At 32.9% G+C, this 26,502-nt stretch overlaps 2 protein-coding genes across 3 annotated transcripts in view; one reads left to right on the plus strand and one right to left on the minus strand.

Moving 5' to 3' along the window:
• The window catches only part of LOC139998191 (uncharacterized), a 440,340-nt gene that overhangs the window by 303,514 nt on the left and 110,324 nt on the right, over window positions 1–26,502 (plus strand). The window lies entirely within an intron of this gene.
• On the minus strand, window positions 5,547–7,324 carry LOC139998267 (uncharacterized). Its single transcript, XM_072022694.1, has 3 exons — window positions 6,955–7,324; window positions 6,579–6,700; window positions 5,547–5,896 (listed from the first exon to the last, which is right to left on the minus strand). Exons 1-3 carry the CDS (start codon window positions 7,285–7,287, stop codon window positions 5,554–5,556), a joined length of 798 nt encoding a protein of 265 aa, XP_071878795.1. The 5' UTR covers window positions 7,288–7,324; the 3' UTR covers window positions 5,547–5,553.

A 26,502-nucleotide genomic window follows, 5' to 3' on the forward strand; every position in this document is an offset into this window, starting at 1 on the left:
TCCGTTTACACGCTCGTCGACGAACAAATCATCGCCCGCTGCGATTTGCCATAATTAGCATACGACCTCGCCTACGCGTCAAGCCGCGTTCACGGCGGGTGAGTTCTTTTTCACAAGATGTCCCACGCGAGTGCGTGCCCGCCGGTGTTCGTATTCCGTGGTGGTGGTCGTCTTCTTTGTGTTTGTAATGTTGGAATGGAGCTAGAAATATAGGAGAATAGAAATGGATATTGAAATGGTTGAAAAAGAGAAATCGATATAGAAATAGGGAGATCGAAAAATGGAAAAATAAGGGGCGGAAATTGATATAGGAAGGTAGAACGCAAATGGAAAAATAGAAAGATGGATATAGAAACGTAGAACATAAATCGAAAAATGGAAAGATACGAATGGAAAAGGAAATACAAAGTAAGTAGGAGAATGTGAAGCATGAAAAATGTGAAACATACAGGTGTAATCGACAGAAAGGTGACTGATAATGAATTGTAGATTCAACAGAGCTGTCAACTTATAATATAAATCTGTACAAAATAATGTGAGATAACAGCGTGAGTAAAGGTTATGAAAAAGAAAGGACAATATCGAAAATTCAAATTAAAAAACGATGCACCGGTACGTATTTTATTTTGCTTTATATTCTATTACAATTTTTTTTTTTAATTTAAAAAAGGAATTTTAAAAATAATGATGTTCTTATAACCATGATATTTGCATATTTTGGGACTTACAGTCAAAAATAAGTCCGTAACTAATTTCATTAATATAGTATTTCGCTAAAAATAGAAACTGCATACGCATACTGATTACTAAAGTTCGAAGAGTTCTGGCACTGCAGGAGAAAGGGAATTTTTAGAATGGAAGTCGTCGCTAGTACCTAAAATTGAATAAAAATAGAAATTGAACAAGTGTTCTTTTTCTGAACGAAGCTTGAAGGTTCATCCCGCACTGTGGGAGGGAAAGAATTTTTAGAAGTACAATTTCAGGATAAGAATTCTGAGATTAGCATGTACAACAAGATGAAATTGTGGTAGTAGTAAATTTAGGAGTGCGTTGGTATAAAAGGAGCTGAGCCCTTAAAAAAGGGCAGACTGAAGGTTTAGTGCAGAGTTGTTCGAGAGAATTCGGAGAGTCAGCGCAGGATACGAGTGAGTGAAATATATATTTGTTCGATTAGTTATATACGGTATATGTTATTAAAATATATGAAATAGTTCGATCGTCTTAATTCGTGATTGTTACTATTTAATAATGTTAAAAAACATGTTCCAAAATATAAAAAATAGAATATTGTTCACGATGCAAATGGAAGGATGGTAATTTTATCTATTTTGCTCGTGAATTTATTAACCACCTATCTTTATGTTATGTAGCGCAGAATTTTTAATAATTTTCTATTCAATAAAGGGAAAGTAATTTTAATTTTATAAAATTTTATATACATACGTGGTATTGCAATTATCTAAAGCGTAATTTAACAATTGTGCACGTACATTTGCGTACGTAGATTCATACATATCTACATAGAATTTTATTTTGATATTGAAATACTAACTACACGTTACTTATAATTCTCTCCAAAATTCATTGTGAAGCTATAAAACATCAATTTAACGTACACAATCTAACAACTACTAACGATATCGATATACCTCATACAGCACGTAGTAAGTATACTTGTACTTGTGCTACATTTATATTACAAAACGAAACAAGCGGCTATACATAGATGCAAAGCATATTTCGCTTGATAAATCATTATCGTAATCATGCAGGAAACATATATTTTATCTCGTCAACCAGCGAAACGAAATTATTTTGAAACTATTATTAATTACGGTAACAGTTATAAGATTAATTAATTTATTCGCATCAGGCCACACAAAACCAGTAGCTAATTTAACAATTTACAATCTCGGGGCTCAATTTACGCGCCTAATTGATATCTACATTAATCAGAAAGATTCTTAGGGGAAAAAGACGAGTGAAAAAGTTCCAAGACGTATATTTAATTCAATTCGAATGATACGACTGAGAGCAATTTAAAGATACTTCTCGTAATCCTTTTTGGCTTGAACGCAATCGATCTCTGTGAGCGCGTCTCCGTGTCAGCATGGCGGTCAATTAATGCACGGAATTAATTAGACGAACGATCGAATCAGTGTACGGAATTAATAATTATAATTCGAGTGGTGTAATAATTATTAAGGGAAAGCAACCTGTTTCCACTCAGGTTGACCGAGGTTAATTCGATGTAAATATATGTAAGTGCTACGGATACACGTACGTGTTCCGGAGGGTTCGGCCGATTTAAATGTTCTCAAAGTTGTACGGTAGAAAATTATTGTGATCCTTCGACGAAAAGGAACTGTCCGCGGCGGGATAATAGCCAACGTTCGCGCGAACTTCGAACAAGCAGCACGCTCCCGATCGAATATACACAGTGTATCTGCAACAGAGAATATATCTATTGAATAGTGGTCAGATATTAATTTATGATTTGACAAGCGAAATTTTATGTGAAGTTAGAAAATTAGATTTTCATTGCCCCTTGTGATTTAGGTTATAGCTTTCAAGTGATGTTTAACAATATTCGAATGAAAACATGTTGAATGGAAAGTTGGAAATATTGGAAGTTAAATTGGAAATTCAATTTAACAATTCGTGATGTTATAGGATTTACAATTTAGAATTTATTTGTGACTATATATCCAAATGAAGAAATGTTGAGCTTGAAAATTGAATTCGAAATTCAGTTCATTATGTTATAAGATTATGTTTTCTATTCCTTGTGCAATGTATACTAGAATCGTAATTTAATCTCAATTTTAATATTCTGTGATTGTTATGTAAATTCTACGATTACAATTACTTCCATTACGATCGGTTTATGTGAAAAGTGCTGTATATTTGTACCATTCTCCACTTTGTAAGCGAAATTTTATTTTTTTATAATTTACTTTCTTTTTAAGAGTTTCATATATTTGTACAAATAATTTATAAAATTAACGTATAATATAAGCGATACGTTATCTGTAAAGTACTCTAACCGTTCAATCTATATAGAATCAAATCATTCATTAAACGATATGAAACTACGATAACAACTATAAAACGATATAAAAATATTATTTCTAAAGCAAATTACAGTCCGAAGGATGTCACTATCGCCACAATTCTCCCATTAATTTATATATGCAGACTTCCGCCTCCCTCGTGCAGAGCACTCGCGTGTCGCGGTCACGTGTCGCATTAATAATTCATTTCCGCATATCGTGCGTATTTCACGTATTACGCGAGTAATCGATTAACCTCCCTGGAAGCAAATTTGACTACAACATCTGGTAAAATTCAAGGAACACACGTGCGACCACCAAACGTTCTGGTCGCATTATTTTTCTTTTTCATTAAAATTTCTTTTTCCAAATGTATCCGGTCACGAAGCGAATAAGTAATATTTTTTGCCAAACATCGCAATTTTTCGATTAAAAAATGAAAGAATTTATAAAATACGTGTTGTCATGCACTGCAGACACACCCTGTATACGGGTGGTTGCAGCTACGAGCAACTACGACAGGAAGTCGTTACGGGATACCGGTAACCGTGAGGCTAAGTCAAATCGATGCACGCGAGGCGCTTTCGAAACTCGCTCGCTCCTCCCACTGCGGAAAATAAATAATAACGCGCGAGTAGCCGGCAGTTGCCCGTGGGACGATACCAAAGTTGTTTTAGCCGAGATGTTCGAGTTCGTGACAAACGTAGGATGCACTTTTCCGATGCTCGTTTTTCACTCGCGTTCCAATTAGCTACCTGATTTGCGAAGGCAGAATTATATGAAAACTATCAGGTTCTATAGTTTATCAGGTTGGTGCGTACGAAATATTGTTTCTCGAACTTAATATATCTGAGAATGAAGGAAAATATTAAGGGAAGGTCTTATAACAAGTTCCAGTTAATTTAGTTTGTAATCTTTACGCGAAATAAAAATCTGTGTGCTCTAAAAGCTTCTAAGTCAAAACAAGGTATTTAGATCTTATGGAAAAAATAGAAATAAAACGTTTTACAATATGATTCATTGAATTTATGAGGAAGCTTGCCACGGTAAGTGCTGAAAGCTTCCATTCGTTATTGATTATTATATACTTTCAAGTCTATATATTTCTTTATTTTTTTCGAGTATAAACATTAAACAAAGTTCAGCACAATTTCGCACAATTTCGTAAAAATTCTCCAAAATTGGTTAAAACTTGGCGAACAATTCTTATTGAAATCTTGAAAATTGTGTATACTTACATTTTTCGAAACTTAAAACGAAACTTAAAGAAGTAGCCCCAAAGTACGTATTTAACAATACTGTACAAGCTTTTGAATCTGTCATTTGTTTCAAAATGAAATAATTTTACGGAGGTTATTTGTGGGATCTAAGTTCGAAGACGGGACCGAGAAACCGATCGAAAGAAACGCGTCGGCTTAGGATGAAAAGCAGTTAACGGCATATCATGAGAAGAGAGAGCGATTCAGCGTCGTGGAGGATCTTTCTCACGGAGCTCTTCGCTATAGGGCAGAGATGTCTGCATATGCCCGACGACACGATTATGATTTATGCCGAATCGAATCGAACCTGATTTATGAGAACGTAATGTTCTTAACTCTAGGATATGCCTGCCTGCTTGGAAGGCGGCTCGTGGAACGATTTCCGAAACGCATTCTGACGAACGAACTCGAGTAAAACAGTTCAACTGTCGCTCAAGGCAATGCTATCACAAAAGAAGTGTTTTCATTAAACGCGTATCGGTCATTAATAATAGTTTCCTGGAGTTTACATTCGAAATTAAGAGAATACCAATCGTATTGTTGATTTATAGTTTATATCTTTGGCTCGTCTGTTCGAGAGATAATTTAAAGAAATTAAAAGTGATTTGATAATTACATAAACCGTTAAAGTTCAACTAACGATGGAAATTAGTTGTAGGGTATCTTACATAATACATATTTGTTTAGAATAGCAACGTATAATAAAAATTAATTATTGCATATAATGATGTGTATTACGAATGGATAACATTTTATTAAAAATTAATTACTGTGTGTAACAGTAACTCGAAATATAAATAAGATAATTGTAATGGATAATATTGTTAATCTTTTAGAAATATAATTTTGAGGGATATAATTGTCTACATTCTTCTAACTTTTATTTTAACCCTAAATTTTATTTTTCCACCACGTATCGTTATTATTAAATTACAAGCTCTTACAGACTTTTGTGGGAAATTTAAATATGAAAAAATATTTAAAACACGCACGACATGCTAAATACATAAAATATCTAAATTACAATATATATTCATATATGTATGATATTTGTAACATCGTTTATCATCGATTAAGCTGTATTTCCTTAGTTGTACTAAAAATGAACATTTGAATTTACATAAACATATTGGAAATCTATTGATTATCGATAAAAACTTCGTCTAAAAAATTTCAATTCTGTAAACCACAATTTCATATCTATAACATTTAGCATTCACTTCTGTTTCTTTTTTTTTTTTTTATTTCTTCCCTTTCTTTTTTTTGCCTTTTTTCTTACGCGTAGTCAATGTTGGATCTACTAAAGGTGGGCGCGGTAATTTAGGAGGCGGACTTCCTAGAGCAAGGTAATCAGCTACCGGAGAAATTCCAACGATATCTTTCATTAGGTTGCCCGGTGGAGCGGTATCCAATAGATTATCCATCATGAGATTTCCCATGGCCGCTAAATTATCTCCGACCGGTATGCTCATTCCTTTAGATAGCTTCGATAATTCTTTAGCGTTGCACTTATATTCTGGTCCCTGGGGGTGGCTTTTGAAGACAAAGCAATTGGGTGCGAGGGCGTATGGAGTTACGAGACTTCTAAATAATATTATAATTATGGTACAGTTAAATAACGATGGAATAAGATCTCTATAGAATTTGTCAAGTGGTATGTATGAGTCGTCGTTATATTTCATGCATTTGTAGTTATTTTGTCATAAACAGACTGGAAATTTTTATTTGCACTGCAGCTTCATATCTGTATTTAACATAATTAAAGAAATGGAACCTACATAAAGATTTATTTTATAACAAGTACTCCATTTTGAATGTTTTTTATATTTTTGCGAATTACATACATTTTGAACATTTCTACACCTTTGAATCTCCCATAAGTGTATCAAAATTCGCGGTCTGCTTACAGACTATGAATATTTATGCATTTACAGAAGAAATGTGCAGAAATGTGCACACAATATACAAAAATGTATAAAATGTTCGAAGGAAAGTGCTTCGTGTGAATTTAGGTGTCATTTCTTTAAATTGAAAGATTTATCAAATTTAATAAAGATCATCTATTAATAAATTTATTTTTAATGCTATTACTGTTAATAATTTCTTTGAAGAAATTGGAAACTTTGTCAATAGAGGATGACTGACTATACAACGCGAAAGAATTCTTTCTATATGTAAATATAAATATTAAATTTCGAAGTTAAATTTTTGATTAAATTCACAAACTTCAGTTCATCGTAAGAAGTAAATAAAACTTGCACAATACCTTCCTAAATTTATAACTGTAATATCCAGATCTAAGTAGCCAGCAAAACTGTTACCAGAGTCGACTAATTCGAATGGACCACTAAATACAAACGGTGTTGGGTCCTCGACGCATACTTTGCCCTATGAAGCAGAAATTTCAAATATTTGGCTACAAGCAGTAATATTTATGCCATCTCATATAATGCTGTTAAAGTGAATGTATTAATTCAATAAATATACGTATATATACACTTATTAGTTAATGTATACATAAATTATTTGTATTAATGCATAAATGCATTCACAAGTAATTATGTCTAAACTTTTAATAGTAGGATCACAGTATGTTCATGTTTTCACAGAAATGACGAATAAAATGGAAAATAATGTCTTACCAAGTCACATGCACAGCCGCTAAGACGTGTCTGAGTGGAACAAATAGGAAAATTGTCGTCTAGTCTAAAAACGCCAATTTTTAAAAAAAGTCTCTTCATCTTCTTGACCATTTCTTCGCATGGCATTAAGAAATGAAAAGATTGGCCACCATTGAACTTGTAAATGTAAATTATATCGTCTTTAACAGATCGATCGCGTTCTAAGATCTCAGTGGCTGGGAAATTAATGAACACGACTTTCGTGACAAGCGTTGATCCGCCCGTGTCTGCGTATGCCTCCTTATTTATCATTAATTGGGACACGTAAACGTCCAAAAGATATAATCCATACATAATTTATATTTATGTACTGTATAATTTTTTCCTTTTGCGAGAGGTTACGGAATACTTAAAGATTTTACGGAATGAAGTTGCGACAGTAACGTAAAGACGTTTCATGAATTATTACCAATCAGTATAATGAATTTTGCCATGTTTTACTATAGGTGAATTTAAAAAATTAACGATTTACAAATTGCTTCGAGAAGAAATCTTAATGAAGGAGAAACAAATATTTAAAGGAACATTTATCGAATATATTTAGAGAACTTCAAAATTTACAAAACGATTATAAAATGTAATGGTACAAACATTAATAATATGTTCCAACCAATAAATCATTTTAGATATTATTATTTTATTTATCCTTATTCAGTCGAATTACTGATTTTCCTATAACAGAATTAACCCACCAAATATCTGCACAAACTCAAAAGTATTAAACTTAAAGTTTATCATCTACAGAATTATTTTATCCTAAAGTATCAATGAATCGATATTCGTAGCAAGTAACGCAATTTAGAAACAACATAAAACTAAGTTTTTCCAAACAAATACTTTCTTTATGAACGCTAGAAAACGATGCAATTCTCTTCGTTGCTGAGAGATCTACGAAAAGTCACGAAACCGAGATTAAGGTTCATCACCATCGATCATTTTTAAAATGTAACTTCTAACAAAATTCAATCGATCCGAAAATACGGTTAAACTCCTGCAGCGATGTTCTAATTGCGGGGCAAGATTTGCAAGACGTGGCTTGTGAAGTTCGGTGAATTATAGCCGGGTCGCCGTGCACGCTGCATCTTTCATGCTCGTCTAGACCAGGTTAAGCGCTCGAGTTTACGAACGATGAAAGACGAAAGGGTTTAGGTGTCTGGGTTAGGCATAGGTTAAGTCAGGGTTAGGAACCGTGAAACCGGTTTTCAGAACCGCGAGTCGGTGATTCGGAGCCGATGTGATTTACAGTTAGACACGCGGATTGATAGACTCGTTCGGGATAATTGCCGAAACATCGTTAGCTGTTTATGGTCAAATTATTTCTTCGCACGATTCTATTATGCATTGTTGAATAGCGAACGGATTGTAAGTTGTTGTACATAATATACATAATTATAAAAATATTCGAACTCGTAGAGAAATGTGTATTTATTACGCGTGTTATATATTACTGAAGATAATTTAGAAAATAGATACTTAAAAAATATATCATTAAAATTTGTTATTTACAAGGATAGATTATTTGAAGTAACTTCCATTGGTTTCTGACGTATTGAATTCCCTGTTACAATAAGAGTCTCGTAAAGATCAAAATAAATGATAGCCTGATGATGATATATGTCTGTGGTGAATGGGATAGATGTAATTGAACATTTCAGCTATGGTACGATATTTCTTGTCTATTCTTCACCAATAAATAAGCTTTAACATTGTGTCACTGGATAACAGCAGCCTTTGTGCTGTTTAATCACAGATTTATCTTCATAATTGTTACATTTAATATCCAATTTTGAAATAGCAATCCCAATCCACTTTCGTTATTTAGCAGAAATTCTTTCCACTCTCAAGAAATAATTGTAAATTCCAAAGAAATTCTTAAACGATTATAGCATTCAAGAGTAAGCAATATGGCTATCGAGCAGGTTGTATATCGCACTACGTGAATATTCTTTAGGCGATACATAGGTTGAAAGTATTCGAACACTTCTGGGTACCTTTTTGATGAATGTATTATGCGTGTTATACAAAACATTTTGAATTTTCATTAGCACGGTTACAAGATTCGACCATCGTGATTATGCTGGTCAAGTTTGAAATAAATCAGGAAAAATTAGGAATTAAAGGGTATTTAATAAATATTGTATACTTGATGGAAATCACAGAAATATTTGAAACCTCGATATTTCTTTTACTGCGAGGTATTTAACAGTTAGTATATTATGTACTTTAGATGGTTATTCATGTTGTATACCAAGGACGTGATTTATACTATTTGATATATATTTACAGCAAAAATCATTAGAGTGCTAGTGGAATTTCAAAATATTTTATATAACACACACAATATACAAGACAAAATTTCTTATAATAAGTGTGTTAAAATATGTATGCTAAAATGAATTGTGTGGACATGTAGAATATATGAAAAAAGAAAGATTGTTTTACAGATTGCAGAGATTTTGATATTTGCATAGATAGGTAATTTTAATGTCTTACAATTAGAGAAATTTCTTCTTTTTCTAAAAGACATAAATAATAGGAAAATAAATACATGAACAATGAACACAAAATGGATCTATTATTCTATATAAAAATGTGGAATATAAAATCTACATATGTGAGGCTACATTTACACATAAATATATTTTAACACGTTTCAATAGATGAAGCAATGAATTTCATATTTATTAAGATAACTGTACGGTAAAATATTTTCAATTTCGATGAACATTATAAAGAAAATCCATTAAATGATACATGATAAAAATTCAATTGAAATTATGTTACAGCCATATATTTCACAAGACATATCCAATTGCGGCAACAGTGTTGGTTTTATTTATAGCTTCAATTAAAGTGACTACATGATTAATTTTCTCACAACATATGACAAGAGGATTAGTTGATGAAGATATTAAATGCGAAATGATTTTCTAGAAAAGATAGGTAAAAATAGAGAACCATAATGGCACGATATTGAAACAACTTCTTAATTACTTTATAATTACTTCGTAATTAGAACATCGATTCAGTGTTACAGTACTACAATTCCTTATCTTACTAATATAATTTTTATAATGTTGCTGGGCTATGTTGCAAAATTTTTCTGTCGATACTAATTAGTTTGGTGTCGGCTGGGCATGATACATCGCAATAAGAGTTCTTGATCATTTATCTGATTATAAGGCTACATTTATCCGATTGGAAAGCTACAATTTGTTATCTTAGTTCTACTGTTCTATCGAGAGTTACAAAATGTCGACTGCACCTATCATATTTTTTATCTATATAATCAATACTTGTCAGTATTTAAACACACCTCCCTGTGAAAACTGCTTATAATCATTCTATATTATTCTAAAAAAATTTTTATTGGTGTTTGCATTACATTATATGATGTTTCCTTCTGTACATAGTTGAATCTCCAATAACAGATAACATTGTGCTCTCACTAAAATCTAATATAACATTTAATGTGTATTAATTATATCTAACACAATTCCACATGAAAATAAAAAAATACATCTCCATCTCTTTCGTGCGTTTATTTTCCTGCACACGCTAGACATTTTTTGACGATGCCTAAAATTTGTACATAATATTTACGACATTATCCAAGTCGTTTGGAAGATGAAAATAAAAATCAACATTAAGCACTCAAAGTACAACAAGCATCGATCGACCAAATTCGATCATAAAATGGATTTAACTACACAAAACCATAATTCTTCACAAAAATAAAAATTCTTCATCAATTTTTGTCTTCTCGTACAAAATTCCATATTACTTTTAAGAAACGAATATAAAAAATCAACATCACGTACTCATAAATTGAAAACAGAAAAGCCAACAGCCTGCTGATCGACGCATAAAATATCTCGCACAAACGTTCGACAAGTAGCACATCGTTACGACGCGAACGAGGCACGTTTGAAAATCTCGAGCGAAGGAAAAACACTTTTCCGCGTTAACCGCGTACCTCGAGCTACGACAACGTGTAAGCATTTTCGACGCTATTACCTTTCGTGGGAGCTGTTAAGCAGCGTACAGAAAGCGCCCAAGGCGAAATAGATCCGGGGTGAGAACTAATTATTGTTATTAAGACGTTCGAGGGCGGGCCAGCGGTGTCGAGTCATATTCCTGCGGCTTATCGGGCTCGCTGGCTCGTATCTCGCAATTAGGATATCGCGCCAGTGAATTCTTCTATGTTTTGCAACCGTTTCAACGAACGCGTGTTACACGCTGACCCTGTCACAGGGATTGTGAGTTTGTTTGTTCTTGCCCAACGTTCGGCTGACAGTGAACGGCTAAGTAAATCGAATCAGATCGCGTGTTTGTTAAACTCGAAAGTGTAATTGAAATAATTTTATATAGGAAGGGGAATTTTTAAATCGAAGTTTAAACCTTACGGTCTTATGTAATTTTTAAATGGTAATATATGATTATATGAATTAAATCGTTCTGTCTAGCTAAATGTAAAAAGAAAAAGAAGAAAACTGGAATTAAAACGTTTTCGTGTACGAAAGGCGACTTATATTGGAATTTTAGTTGACTTGGGTTATTGGATAACGCAGACTTTGCTTTATCGTATAATTTCGAGGTGGTAATAAATGATTATAGGAATTAAAACGTTATCATCTAGGATAAGAATGATTTTTGTATTAAGATTTAATTTGGAACTCTCGTTCTCGTGCAATTTCTTGTGATAATACATATACGATTGTACGAATTACATTGTCTTATCTTGTTAAATGTAAAAATACAATTTAAATGATTTTTTTTTTGTAGAAAAAATAATTCTTTATTCTTCTTTAAGTTATTGCTTTTCTACGTGTTTGCTTTCTTGCATAATATCAAGATTGTGTACAATATATGATCCTGCAGACTAAACGATTTCGTCTTGTTAAATGTATAGATGCAATTAAAATACATTTACGTAAAGCAATTTTACATTTTGATTTAATATCAGAACTAAAAGTAGTGAAAACGACCAATTCGTACATTTTTTGAGACATGGTATGGTATTCTAAATTTTTGGAACTATTGTGTGTATGTATTTTTATATTTCAAACCTAGCCCTTTCATGGTGTTTTATATTTTCTCTCGTATCTTTCATTCTGAATTCTTTTCTACGTGCCTTATTTTTATTCGCCATTGGTACTAGTGTTAAATTGCTTGGGATCATAAATAACATAAAAAACGATTTCGTCTTGTTAAATGTATAGATGCAATTAAAATACATTTACGTAAAGCAATTTTACATTTGGATTTAATATCAGAACTAAAAGTAGTGAAAACGACCAATTCGTACATTTTTTTAGACATTGTATGGTATTCTAAATTTTTGGAACTATTGTGTGTATGTATTTTTATATTTCAAACCTAGCCCTTTCATGGTGTTTTATATTTTCTCTCGTATCTTTCATTCTGAATTCTTTTCTACGTGCCATATTTTTATTCGTCATTGGTACTAGTGTTAAATTGCTTGGGATCATAAATAACATAGATGCTTTGCATTCTTACGTGATTTCCAGGTGATAATGAATGGTTGTATAAGTTACATGATTATCGATTAAGTTAAAAATGCAATCGAAAGTTTTCGTGTAGGAATGGTGATTTTTATAGTAGCACCTACTAAAGTTAGCTAAGGTCCTAGGTAATCTAGGCTTTGCATTCTTGTGTGATTTCAACGTCATAATGAATGGCTATCTAGGTTAAATCGTCTTGTCTGTTTTCTAAATACAGAACTGCAATTGAAACATTCTTGAGTAGAAAAGGTGACTTTTATATTGGAATTCAACGTTGGTTTAGGTTATTGCTTATCTGGATTTAGCATTCTTCTGTGATTTCTAGGTGATAATGAATGGTTGTTCGTCGGTTAAATATCCTATCTATTTGTTAAATGCAGTAATACAGATAAAACCTTCTTACGTACCAAAGGTAATATATCGCGATTTAAGTTAGTTTGGTTTACCATTGAGCCGGAATTTACGCTCTGGTATACTTTCGAGGTGATAATGAATGATCGTACGATTCGAATTATCTTGTTTGTTTCTTGCGTTTGAAGGTGCAATCAAAATGCTTTTGTAATAATGAGAGAGATTCTTATTTCGAGTATCAGTTGCTTACGATTCAAGTTATCAGTTTAGGTATCAGTAAAACTTGACATATATATATTTTGAATAATTTAAAATTATTTAGTATTTTAAAGGTTTTACTGGATGTTCAATAGAAACAGGTATAACTATTGCTTTAGGAAAACAAACTGATATATTGAATTGAATTAAACATTTTAATTCAATGTAAAGAGATATCTTTATATGAAACTAGAGAACAGACGAATAAAATTATTTTTTATCACTATTCATTTATTCAGAAGGAGGAAGAAAGATATGTACGACAAAAGATATTGTTGATGTTATTAGATGTGTGAACAAAGGAACGCGTGGATAAATTGTAAAGTAGAAAATATATTTTAATACAGAAGTGTAAATACAAGTAGGAATATAATTTGAGCTGGTGCAGATCCGCACGCTAGCAGTGTTACCCTATGACTGAAAGCCCTGAAGCCATCGTCGCCTGTCTATTGTTTATAGTCTGCCTTGGTCCCAGTCTTTTGTTTATACGCTGTCGATGGCTTCAGTGCTTGAGAAAACTAAAAAGACCAAATGTAGAGTTTTCTTAGAAGTGGTGACCACTTCAACAGATATGAGTATAATATAATTTAATCAGCGGAATAAATATCATAATGAGTATAATATATAATTCAATAAATGTTAATAGATATCATCATAGTAAATATTCCTCAACACAAGGGAGAATTACGTAACAATACTTTATCGAGAAAGAAATATGATTAAAAGGAACAGAATGTCTTTCTTTGAAATTATTGCAAGTACATTCTGTTCTAATCTTGCTTGACAGCAACTTCGATGCATTCACATTTTAATTTGACGAACATTCAACGATTACGTCCTATGTACAGAAATTATAATCACATGAATCACATGTCGCCGTACAACCCGTTTCATCGTATCGTATCTACGTAATTATCCTGTATGTTACATAATTTTATAATAGTCCTTTGAAAACCGATGCAAAGATTGTAAAATAAAATTGGTAAATAAAATAAAAAATCTGTAATAGCTAAATAGTTGCTTCTTAAATAATGTCGTTGAAGGAGATAAATTAGAGACCAATTAGTATTTTTATTTCAAAGGACAGCCACACAACTTTTGCAGTACTTGTACTAATAATAGCAGCTTGAACGCATAAGAAAAATTAGTTGATTTAACAGGATGCAATTTTATAATATATGCACTTTAATTTTTTATGAGATTCCTGATTACAGAGATATCGATATCAAATTTATTCTTTGAAATTGTATTTCATACATTTTTTTGTTATAAGATACTATATTATACACATTAAAATTGCGTGTATAAAGAACATATTCTTGGTGAAAAAACTTATTCGAAATATTTGTTTATTAATGAGATTCTCGAATTACATTTCTATCTTAAAGTATAGAAATATTGAATGATTTTTCTTCAATAATAAAATACCATTCATAAAATAATTTACACGAATTATGACGGCAATGTCGGATGAATAACATGAAAAAATAGGAAATTTCACACAAAACAGGTTTACAAAAAAAAAAAAAAACAAATGTTGGTGGCTTGATTTATTTTAGTACAAATATTGTATTCGACATTTTTGATTTGATTAGTTAATGAATTGATGGAGGAATAATATTTTTATTTATTTGCATTAGTTACACCCTTTTAACAGAAGATGTGATATTGAAAGAGTCAAGTATTAAATGAGGATGAATAATATACTAGTAAAATAGTACACTACTCGTGTCATGAGTGGATAACATTAATTCAGGAATTTCAAGATACATACTTTATGAAACAAAAAATTTATATATTTTGCCAAATTTTAAAAATAATAAATTTTGTGTGTAAGATACTATTACAAAACTTTATGAAGGATAAAAATACATAAACCAAAAAAAAAAAAAAGAAAAAAAAAATGAAATAGAATTCTTGAAAAATCTTTTTTGCCTTCATCGTACACCAAATTCTCGACTCATACTTATAATAAAAGAATTTTACATTACAACTGAAAAGTTGTGACGATAAACGACATATATAAATACCAGAAATAAATATTTCTAGTAAAATCAAAAAATATGTTTTCACCAATTTTGACATTTACATCTTTTGTTACGTGAATGCTATGGGTTTTCAAAATTGACCACCTTTGTATCGAGTTGTAACATAAATTCGTCCTATTCTTGTATTTATTATATGCTTTCCGGTAATAAAAAAATGTAACACGACAAAAATGTTGCGTTATGAGATATTCAAATTTTCACAGGTGATACGGTTGATCGATCACAATAAATTTTTATCAAAATGGTTGCTTAATGGTTTTTAAATATAATCTGAAAATATCGAACATATGTGAGAATGAAGTTGATAAACGGTCGAGGAAACAAAGAGAATAAAACGAATATGATATTGCGGTCCAGTCGGTTTAGAAGAAAAATAAATGTGAAGTATTATACGCTCATGTTTTTCAACCACAGTCTAGTTAGCACTTATTATCATACCTCTATCTCGAGATAGGTTTAAGGGCTAAAATAATAAATTATTTCAATATTTGTTACGCTTTTCCACCGCATTCCATATCAAACTTATCTCCTTTCTCAGTAAAAACACCGATTTCTATTTATCTTCTTTTTTTTTATTTACATCGTTTATTTCAACGCCTCAATTATCAAAGTTCTCGCGTTTAGTAACATTTCAATCGCAATTTTCGATGGCGATTGAACACGTTCGTAGTGGATGGAATGCGGAGCAATTTAATACGTCAGTGAAAGCGATTATAGTTAGTTTATGCAAAATCGCTGACCGAGCGTTAAATAATTTCCGGAAGGGATACGCTTATTTTTATCTACCATAATCACCGACAGAATTTCTTGTGGTTCTATATTTTTAATTCTTAATGTTTCTTTTAGCGAAGCAACAGCGTTGGAACGTTGTTAAAATATATTAAATGGTAGCCGTTTGTAAATCGAAAACTTTATTGCTTCTTAGTAACTGACATGACTTTAAGTAACCAAAATAACTTCCTTCATTTATGTCATTGTTTCTTTACGTTCCATTAATTTATGTGTTTATTAATTCATTATATGGGATAGAAGCTACATTTTATGACGATGAAATGATTTTTCTTTGAAGAAGATGAAATCAGGAATTCAGTTCTCCACTTCTTCCGTATTTTGGCATTTTTTCGTAAAGGATAGGTTTAAATTATGTATGTACGGTATACATACCACAATAAATGTACATTCGAGGGCAAAACGTAGAAGGAATACAGTATATAAAATAATAAACAGTTCTCGATCAATATTTTGACCCAACACGAACGAAGAACAATACATGTCTACAAAATATGTTTCCATGAATAGAAAAAGTAGGACAGATCTGATTGATTTGTATTGTTATTAAGTTCATAAATCTTCTAATCGCGAAATTAAAGAAATTTTATATGAATGTTTTTGATAGTTCACATGTAAATAAATAAATAGAAGATTTATTCATAATAATTAATTATTTTGTGTCTTTTGCTATATACACTAGAGGACAAAAGTTTAAGATGACTATCTTTCTGCAAATTGTCGCTAAATACCCAACAATTCGAAGTTATCCTTACAATTTCATGTACACTCAGACTCTATTTACAAACAGACTTACTTTACTAAACAGACGACGAGACTTTCAAAACACGAACAATACTTGAGAGGATGAGCGTGGAACGATTCGATGCTATATTTCCTGCGAACATTAGTTTTAGTGGGGCATCGAATTAATCGAACAATAATAAGATTATTTAACATGACATATAAAATTTATAGTAACAATAACGATTTATAATATAATAACAAGTAACTAAATTTAGGAATCTGCGTGCAGAAGATAGAAAAATTGCTATATCACTTCGCAAGAAAGAAAAGCATTTGTCGAAATTGGTTTTTATATGGTGTACCCCGTAATAGGCGATTACGCTGACAGGAAATTAACATTCATTGGAAAAATATTCGTTAAAAATATAACGACATAGTAAGATATTTCAAAGGAACATAAATATTTTAATACTTATATTGCACAATAAAATAGTACAACAACCTAGCCATATTCCTTTAATTGAAAGTAAGTAATCTAATAAATCTAATAAATGGTCTACATGAAATAAAATAATATTAATACAATATATGAAAAAACTATCGTAATACATGACTTCGTTTTACCAAATTTATCCTGTCACCGTGCCATTTCGAGAAGAATCTATGCAACATAAATGTAATATAATACAGCATAGAATAATAGAACATCAAGAACATAAAATATAACCAACGAAAGTCGAATAACGCTAAACGATATTATTAAAAAAAAAAAGAAAAAATATCACCAATGTCTTCTTCAAAACGATCGTATCAAAAACTTAATTAATAAAATCATACAGAAATAGTAATTTAATCAATTCAATAAATCGATGACCTTAACCACATGCAAGAAACATGCCAGGTTAAGGTGGAGTCCTGTTGAACAAAGTGATGCCGAGGGGAACTAGGAAGAACATCCTGCTAGACTATAAGGACGGGAGAATAATGCGATTGCACGTTTATTCGTATATTATTGCGGCGATAAACAGCACTGTTAATTCTCGGTCGCGTTCAGGCCGGGCGTTCAGGCCGGGCGTTAGCCTCATGCTACGTTCCCCGATCCCGATATGATATCTCAATGACGCTTGTTGAATTTGCATTGCATTAGGCACGTACATAGCTATATACGTAGCTACGACGGTTACGTTAACAAGAGAAAGTGTTAACGATAGGGAGAGTGTTAACGAGAGAATGACGCGGTAACAACGAGGAAAAATAGTGGCAGTAACACTCTAACAATAAATGCTCGTCGTAATTTTGCCGTACGTCGCTCGCTCGTTAGACTTTTTACGCGCGGTGAAACCCGGCGAAACCGGAGGCAAAGGAGGCTCATTCCGCTCGCAACAAACGTTTCTATGTATGTATATTCATGTAGATCGTATACCGAGACGTTTAAAACGTTCCACGGCTGTTTTAAATTACATTGAATAGGAATAATCGAACGCTTGGATATCGATACGATTATCTTTTCGTGTTTTTCCTACGAAATGTTTATTGCGCTAGATTTCCGATCATTAGGTTTGATACTGGAAAATATGAACCTACGGTCACCTTATACTGGTGTTCTATCTATTTTTTGGTTCGATGAAATTATGTATTAAAGAGTTCGGAATGTTCTTTTGCGGATTTTAAGGTAATTGGACAGATTGAATATGTTGAAGCGAGCGGAACTGAGAACTTGAATTAATTGTATACAAGAATGTATAAGAACTTTACGTGGCTATGTTAAAATTTGTTAATATCTATGATACTGTTGCTAGTATTTGACAGTTATAGTTCGAAACGTTAAGGCCTGCGTGCACTGCGGCAGAAACTTAAAAAGATGATCGAACTTCAATGATATCCGTGTTATCGTTTAAATACAACGCCTTGTAAATTGTACTTCGTAAAATACATTACCATAAATAGATAATTATGCAGCACTGGCGCGCGAGTAACAATATTTACCAGATAATACAATTTATTACTCAAGTTCTATCTTTCCAATCGTAAATAATCATTCGCAGTCTAATTATCAAATACGAATAAATATTATAATATTCGGGTTAAATTTCTAATAAATAAATAGTTAATAGACAATTAATCACAAAAGTCTTCAATTAATAACTAACGTTGCGTCGAAAGAATACCAAGAGCAGCAGTGTAACGAGAAACGCAACATTTTGTATGAAAGAAAATACGTTTCGTCTCTCGGCTCTATATATCACGCTCGTCAAGCCTTCTCGCTAAAGGTAGACTTCTCGTTTTCCCTCTGACTCTGCCATTAAAGCGACAAAAAAAAAAAAAAAAGGATCTACCAGCGAAAAAAGCAAAAAAATGTAGATCGTCAATAGCCCAACACACAAGTTCTCATCAACGCAATCTCTCGCGGGATCGCGTTGAATCGCACAAGGATGGAACACGTCGCTCGTTGGCTTATACACGCGGGATAAATTCCAGACGGTCATTCCGTGCTTCTGACAACGATCCCCATGGACGAAAAGCGTCCTTAGTCACCGCGGTGAACGGTGTAAGTTGCGCAGAAAAGCACCGATAACTGGAAACGTTGTAATCATAACTTCTTACGGGGTGACGATTACCCAAGCATCGCGCGATAAAACCGAGCCCATCCTGGTTTACTCGCCTTTCCCTTTCACCCCTCCTGCCCCTTGAACCATCTACGTCTACGGTCTTCTCGTTTCTTCCGCTTGGTTCGATTCTTCCCTCTTCGCTTCTTTGCTGCTACTATTTTTCTTCTATTTTCTCTTCTCGATTCTCCTTCTCCCTCTTGGCGATCGTCGTGGTTTCCCCAGGCATCGTATCCGTTCGAACTCGCATGCGAGAAGAAGGTGGGCACCGTTTCGTCGATAACGAACTGGTTAACACGCGTTCATTACCCGCGGCCACGTAGGTATATTAACCAGGCCCGATCCTGGCCGGATCCTCTTCTACCTGCCAGCGGCCATCTCGTAATCATTTCTTTCCGTTTCCCCCCACGTCGTTAGATATCCGATCGGTCACGCGGTGCTTTATCGAATTCCAATGGAACACTGACGGTACAGTGAGAGAGAGAGAAAGAGTGTGAGAGAGGGAGAGATCATTTGGATAACTAATTGGTCAATGACTTACGGCTACGTGGTAGCTATTTCGATGAAGCGAGGAATGTAGGTTAGAAGATCGAATGACATGTAATATTTGGGAACCTTTTGCAATGAGTAGAATGTTTATGTACTTGTTGGGGATTTAAGAATGCAAAAGGTAAAGAACAAAAATGTAAACATCGTACGAATAGATAGGTACAATATCCAAAATACTTGAAGGTACAAAAATGCATATGATACACGATAGGCAGAAATATATGCGTAAAGGCTACAGGTGATGGGCATGATAAATCATATTTGTCGTCCTTCGTAGAAGAGCAATTTTATAATTCAATAATGTGTAATTCAACAATTTAATAATTCGATAATTTGACAATTTAATGGTAGATCAATATAATCGAGTAATTTGGATATTTAGCTTGTAATTAATATTTAACAATTAAATCATTTCTTCACAAATATTGCTGTGATTAAAGATAACAGAAATAATAAATCGATGGGCAACACCTTTCACTTAAAAAAGGTATAAATACGACTGAAAGATCACTGCAACGTGCATTTATAAGTACATTTGTAAGCAAAATTGCAACGGTATATTATTAGTCTGTGCAACCAATTATTTGAGTCTCTGCTCTTGAATTTTCTCCTCTTGCTTAATTGCCCACTTAAATAAATTTTCAGTCACTTTATTAAAGACGCTTATGCACTTATTTAATCTGAACCGGTAACAAAAACTCTAATCAAAGGTATGATTTAAATAAGCAATGATAGATGTTCCTTGCTCAAATTGAATATTCGCATATGTATTGCATTGTAGAAACGGATATAAAGCGATCTAATCGACACCTTAATTAACGTCATAAAGTATTTTTACGGAGATACAGTCTAATCATATCTGATCTCGTTTGGCACGTTATGAACTGTAATTTATTAAAATTCGTAAAAATATAACGGAAATGGCACGGAAACCTGATTTTCTACTTCGGGATTTAAAAAGAAAAATGTTAAAAGTTCCGTATGGATATGATGAAATATTGAGATAGGTATAAAGTTAGTGTAGTTAGGCTCTTTAAAGGATACATTTCAGAAACTAAGTGTCAAATATTAAGCGCCATATTATGGGACTATTGGAAATTATCCTTTTAAATTTTCTGTTATATATAGAAGTAACATTTTGTAGCTGCGAAAGATGTTTAATTCTACAATATATTTTTCTAATTTTTATCTCTTTGTAGTAGGTATATCATTAACACTTACAATTAGTGGATACTAGTGGTGATACTTCTCGGATTTTTTATTTTACTTTCTTTTAATTTCACTTTCAATTTATACCAAGGATACATTATTTTTTTTATCGACTCGGAATATTATATTCTTAAGTCTATCCTGTAAAATAAAAATCTACAGAGTAGTATTATTGAAACGATATTTCTTTAAATGTCTATTTTTCTTCAACGATGAAATTAACAATCTCAAATGTCAATGAATTATAATTGATCGATAGAAATATCAATATAATATTAATATATAATATTTACGTAATATTGTATACATATATTGTATGTCATATAATATCACATAAATATACTCTCAAGCTTTATTCTCAAACAGCCACGCCTAAAATAATCCAACCTTTCAAATCACGAAACTCACAGCTCAGACGACGCTTCATTCAAACCGTCGTGTATCGTTGTTGCTCATGTCCTAGAGCGGAGTCGACTCGCTAAAGGAAACTAGCCGCGACTACGAAATTATGCAGTGGCCTCTTCCGTTAACGGAGGAACTCAGACAGACGGTCCACCTTAATCTTGGAGGTCTGGCCGAGTCGAACGGCACGGAACAACGGGCAGTAGTACACGGGAAGGCAGCATTAGCGTGCTAAGCAGATGCAGATGAAACAAATGGATTCGCTCGGTGACCGTCGTAAATCCACGGTATCGTTGACACGATCCGTACACCCTCGCACGAACCGTGCTACGAACTCTCTCCGTTACGACCTTCTGCCTTCCCTGCCCTTTTCTCATTCTCTGCCGAGAAACTGGACATCACCCACTATATACGCGCCAGTTTTGATTTATGTGAAAGGTGACGCGTCGTTCGAATCGATTACCGGGGCTGATAAACGCGTTAACCTGGGCCCACGGAGAGAAAGGAACAAAGAATTTAGAAGGAAGGAACTCGCAGAAACGAAGGTGGCGAATTTCTAGAGGATAAATACCGATATGGTATAATTCACGGTAATTGTATCGTTTTGTAGATTGAGAGTAATTTGAAAGATTACAATTAATTGCAGATGCTTATGCGTTTGTGGGAAAATTTGATCGCAAGTCGATGGATCGTTATGTGGGATGTATAACTGGGGTTAGGGTAATTGTGTTTTTATTTTGAACATAAAAACGATTTGAAAGATCGGTCACACGTCATCGACACGTGATTTTTATGGATTTATGGGAAAATAAGTCGCACAGGTTGATAGTTCTGTGGGATATGGGGTAGTTGTGTTTTGTATAGCACATGAAATATTTTACATTGTAGGTTTTAGGGGTATAGTAATGGAAGTTTCAGTAGCTCTGTATCAAGTGAAATGTAAAGATGCCAGAAGTGTGCAAAAATACCCAATATGTAAAATATGCAAAAATAAAATATTTGTTAGAATGTTTAGTAGGTGGATGAATCTCTAATCTCATTTTACTTATGTTCATAAAAATCTGATTTTATGTAATATTGGCAGGCAAATGATTCGAATGTCTCGACAAAAGTTTGAGAATTGAACGGGGAAGTAAAAGAGTATTATAGGAAGAATATATAGAATAGAAGAATAGAACATTTTGAACTTTGAAGTTGAGATGAATTATACATACGAACTTTTTTGTAGATTTTGTGCAATTATTATTTTGTTTAATTATTAGAATATTAGAGTATAATAATGTAAATGTTCAACAATTCGACATTATTGCTCTATTATTTATATCAATATTCCTCGCAAAATATATGAATAATTTGATTATCCAGTTGATAGATATACTATCATAATTATTTTTTAGAATAAATTAGTGAAATTTTAATTCCACATTTCGCACGTTATTTAAAGTCCGTTCTATTCTTCCACTCCTTGGATTCAACTATGTGCACGAAACTAATAAACATTGTACAACTACATATATTGTATCTACTATAATTATACGTTTCAAGAGCTTTTCAACTTATCACCGTAACTAACACGAGAAATCGATTAATCAGAACAATCGACGAGCTCGTAACAAAACCATTTTTCAAATCTTTTAACTTCGTAATAAAGCGTACGATAGACGGAGTTGAAATTTACAACATGATGGAATCAATATTATAAAAATGATTTATGTCGTGACTACAGAAACAGCCTTCGTCAGGATTCCATAAGTGCACGATTTAATTAGATACAGCTGTGCCATGTAATTACAGGTATATCCACAATAATGCAATCAATATGCGAATAATAATAAATAATATGATACAATGAATAATATAATGACTCGTGTAATATGCTGAATATTTTGTTAAAAAAGTCTTAAAATATATTCAACAAAAATTAAAAATATTAAAAAGAATTCTTTTGCTCTCTCGAGAAACTAAAACATAAACAGGTATTGTTTCTCTCATGAACCCTTTAATTTTTTTATAACAAAGTGAATCCTTCGGATGTCCTAAATTTCTCCCAACATTAGGAATGAATGAAACACTTTACATCTGTGCATGGGAAAGATCAAACGACTTCGAGCCGAATAGAATATCCCAGTCGAGTAAAACCTATCTTTATTTCTGCAAAATAAAATGCAGACAAAGAAACTAGCCGCTTTAAGGTATCAATTAGCGGCCAGCTACCAGTACCATGCTTTCGTAACATTGGCAAAGCTTTATCTTCTCGCGGAATGGCGCGGTAAGGCGCAAATTAGAGTCCACGCTGCGGTGCGGAGCGAATGACTAAATCCTTGGACGCAAGTTTCGCAAGTGGAACAGCGTTGAACCGTGTCAGCGGTTCGTCGATGCACGGGACTTTTTTTTTAACCGCGAACACCTGTAATAAATACGTTGTCTCAATTGGAATCTAATTAATGGTACGTAATTCCCGCTTATCGCGATCGAGAGCTCGCGGTACACCTCCGTTCCATTAACGCAATTTACGAAGCCTCGAGAGACCGAGAAACAGTTATGCGTAGTATGAATTATTTTCTACTTTTGCCGCCAACGAATACTATTCTCAGAGAGTTCGAAGGTAATATAATAACTTGTATCGTGTTTCTGAGGATTTTCAGCTTCTCTTTTTTTAAATATACGAATAAACGTACAGTAAAAATTTGAGTACTACAACATTGATAAGCTCCTGTGTAGGAATAATTAGAAAACGAAAGTAGAAACTGAAAGACATTGCTACATTCTTGTATTAAATTTTTATTTTTATTGCTTCAAAACTAGACAGTAAAACTATTTTAATTGATTTTAGTAAATATTATCGTTGGTTTATACTATATTGTTTTGTACGATTTTGCTATTTATATAATATATGTACCATCATAGCTCATAGTTGAGCTAAATTGAATTATGCTGTCGTTTAATTACATCGTACTTGAAATATAATGTAAATGAATTAGAGACCAGAACTCTGAAGAAGCGAGATGAATGTTTATATTTACCTTTCACGTCTGTATTTTTGTCATGCTCATACGCCGTATCTTCCGTTTACCGTTCATACATGACTCAATCTTATGTTTATGTTTTTCAATTATATTATTCAATTGCACTTTGTAATTATGCTTCAATTGCAATTATAGATTGCACTGTAATTTAATCAAATGAGATATCTGCATTACTAATTACAATGTAATTGAATACAATGTAATTGAATACAATGTAATTGAACTGCTTTGTAATTATAATTGACGGCGTAATTCTGCGCAACCATAAAATATATTAAAATAATAAAACGTACTAAAGCAGACAAATTAACGTAATTAAATTAAGTTTGCAAACTTAAATTATCTTATACATCTTATATAACAGTTGGAGCAACAGATCATTCTACTAATATTTTACACAAATACGTGAATACACATTATACTAGGCATTAATCTCTTAATTCATCAAGTAATACTCGCACTACGCCCAAACATATCAAATTTCCACAAAAATTCCACGATTAAGTCGTCAAAATATTCACATCAACGAATCATTTAACGTAAAATAAAGTCATGAATTTTCGCATAATTTTTAATACAAACACATTCGGTAAATACTAGAATGCATGCCTTGAAAAACAGCTTCTGTTTTGAAACGATATTCCAACCGACTGCCGACATATGAATCTTTAAAGCATAAGATACTCACGTTGCACGGTTTCTTGAATGGTGGCCGAAATTCCAGAAATCGGTGTGACCTACATTTTTTTCTTGGAAACGTGTACGTCGCTAGTAGTAGTAGTAGTAATAGTAGTAGCAATAGTAGTAGTAGCAGCAGCAACAGTAGTAAAAAAAAGCTGACGCGTTGTCTGTCACTGATCACCGCACGCCCGTCGATCGTGGGGTAGGTCACGAGAGTGTGAGAGCGAGAGGTGCGAGTGTACGAAAGAGATAAACAATGCGGATCTCTTTGCAAGATGATATCTCAACAGTGAAACACCGTATCGAGATGAAACAAAAAGCGTTTGAGATGGTATAGCTTCCTGCTTCGTGTACGAATCGTGTACGAAAATTCATATGAGAAATTCGACACTTGCCAATATAAATAAAGTCAAAAAAGAAAGTCTTTGATATCAGTGCACCAATATCTATGGATCGTAAAGATCGAGTAATTTTAAACGGATTAAGAACAAGTCACGCAAATGTAATTAATTTTTTTCTTATCGCAAAGGAAAAGCCTATGACCACCTATGACATGTGTAACATTAAAAGTTCTATAAAATATGTTCTCGTAAGTTGCTCCAAATATGTATGGGACTAAAAGGAATACGATAAGCAATACGACATTCTTTCTAATTTATTAGATATTTTACAACGAGAAAACTGTAAGAATATTTTATCATTTCTGTTGAAGCGTATTGGGCTTTATCATCTAACGTAAACAACCAAAATTTACCGTATTATTCCATGTTTCATATACTGTGCATGTACATTATATTAAGAAAATTGTACAGTGACAACATAAAGTGGTCACTAATAACATTTAAATCTAATCTAAAATAAGAAGAAAGATGTTTGTTGTTTGATTAATGGTAGACAGTTCATGGGTTCTTTTAAACGTAAATTGATATTGTAAGTGCCCTATATAAAGATTTTTGAAGATTTAACTGTCAATTATAATAATATTATATTAATTTTCTCGTGCAACACTTGTATTGCATTTATACCAGAAGAAGATTGGAAAATGTTTGACAAAGAACACGATGTGATGAAAAATAAATGAAAAAAACTGAATGTGAATTATTCAGGCGGTTGAATAGCTTCGTGACCAACTGTACATGCATCAGTCTGTAGTTTATACTGGTCAAAAAATATGAAAAGGCGTGACCGCCTCTTGTTAACCGATTTCTGTATTCCGATATTGGAATCAGGCGTTGCGGCTGCCAATGCTGATACCTGCAATGGACGGAACAATATTGCAGAAATGTTGTCGAGAATTTACACGTTGCAGGCGCACAACCGCGGACACAGAATTACGCGG

Source organism: Bombus fervidus, chromosome 2 (assembly GCF_041682495.2).
Source record: "Bombus fervidus isolate BK054 chromosome 2, iyBomFerv1, whole genome shotgun sequence".
NCBI classification, from domain to species: domain Eukaryota; kingdom Metazoa; phylum Arthropoda; class Insecta; order Hymenoptera; family Apidae; genus Bombus; species Bombus fervidus.

What these genes read in the sequence shown, in the direction of transcription:
- LOC139998267 (XM_072022694.1), bottom strand. Translation starts at nt 7,287, where the DNA reads ATGTATGGATTATATCTTTTGGACGTTTACGTGTCCCAATTAATGATA. An exon ending in GCGGCTGTGCATGTGACTTG is followed by an intron (nt 6,701 to 6,954) that starts GTAAGACATTAT and finishes TCTGCTTCATAG; the next exon opens with GGCAAAGTATGCGTCGAGGA. An exon ending in ACAGTTATAAATTTAGGAAG is followed by an intron (nt 5,897 to 6,578) that starts GTATTGTGCAAG and finishes AATATTATTTAG; the next exon opens with AAGTCTCGTAACTCCATACG.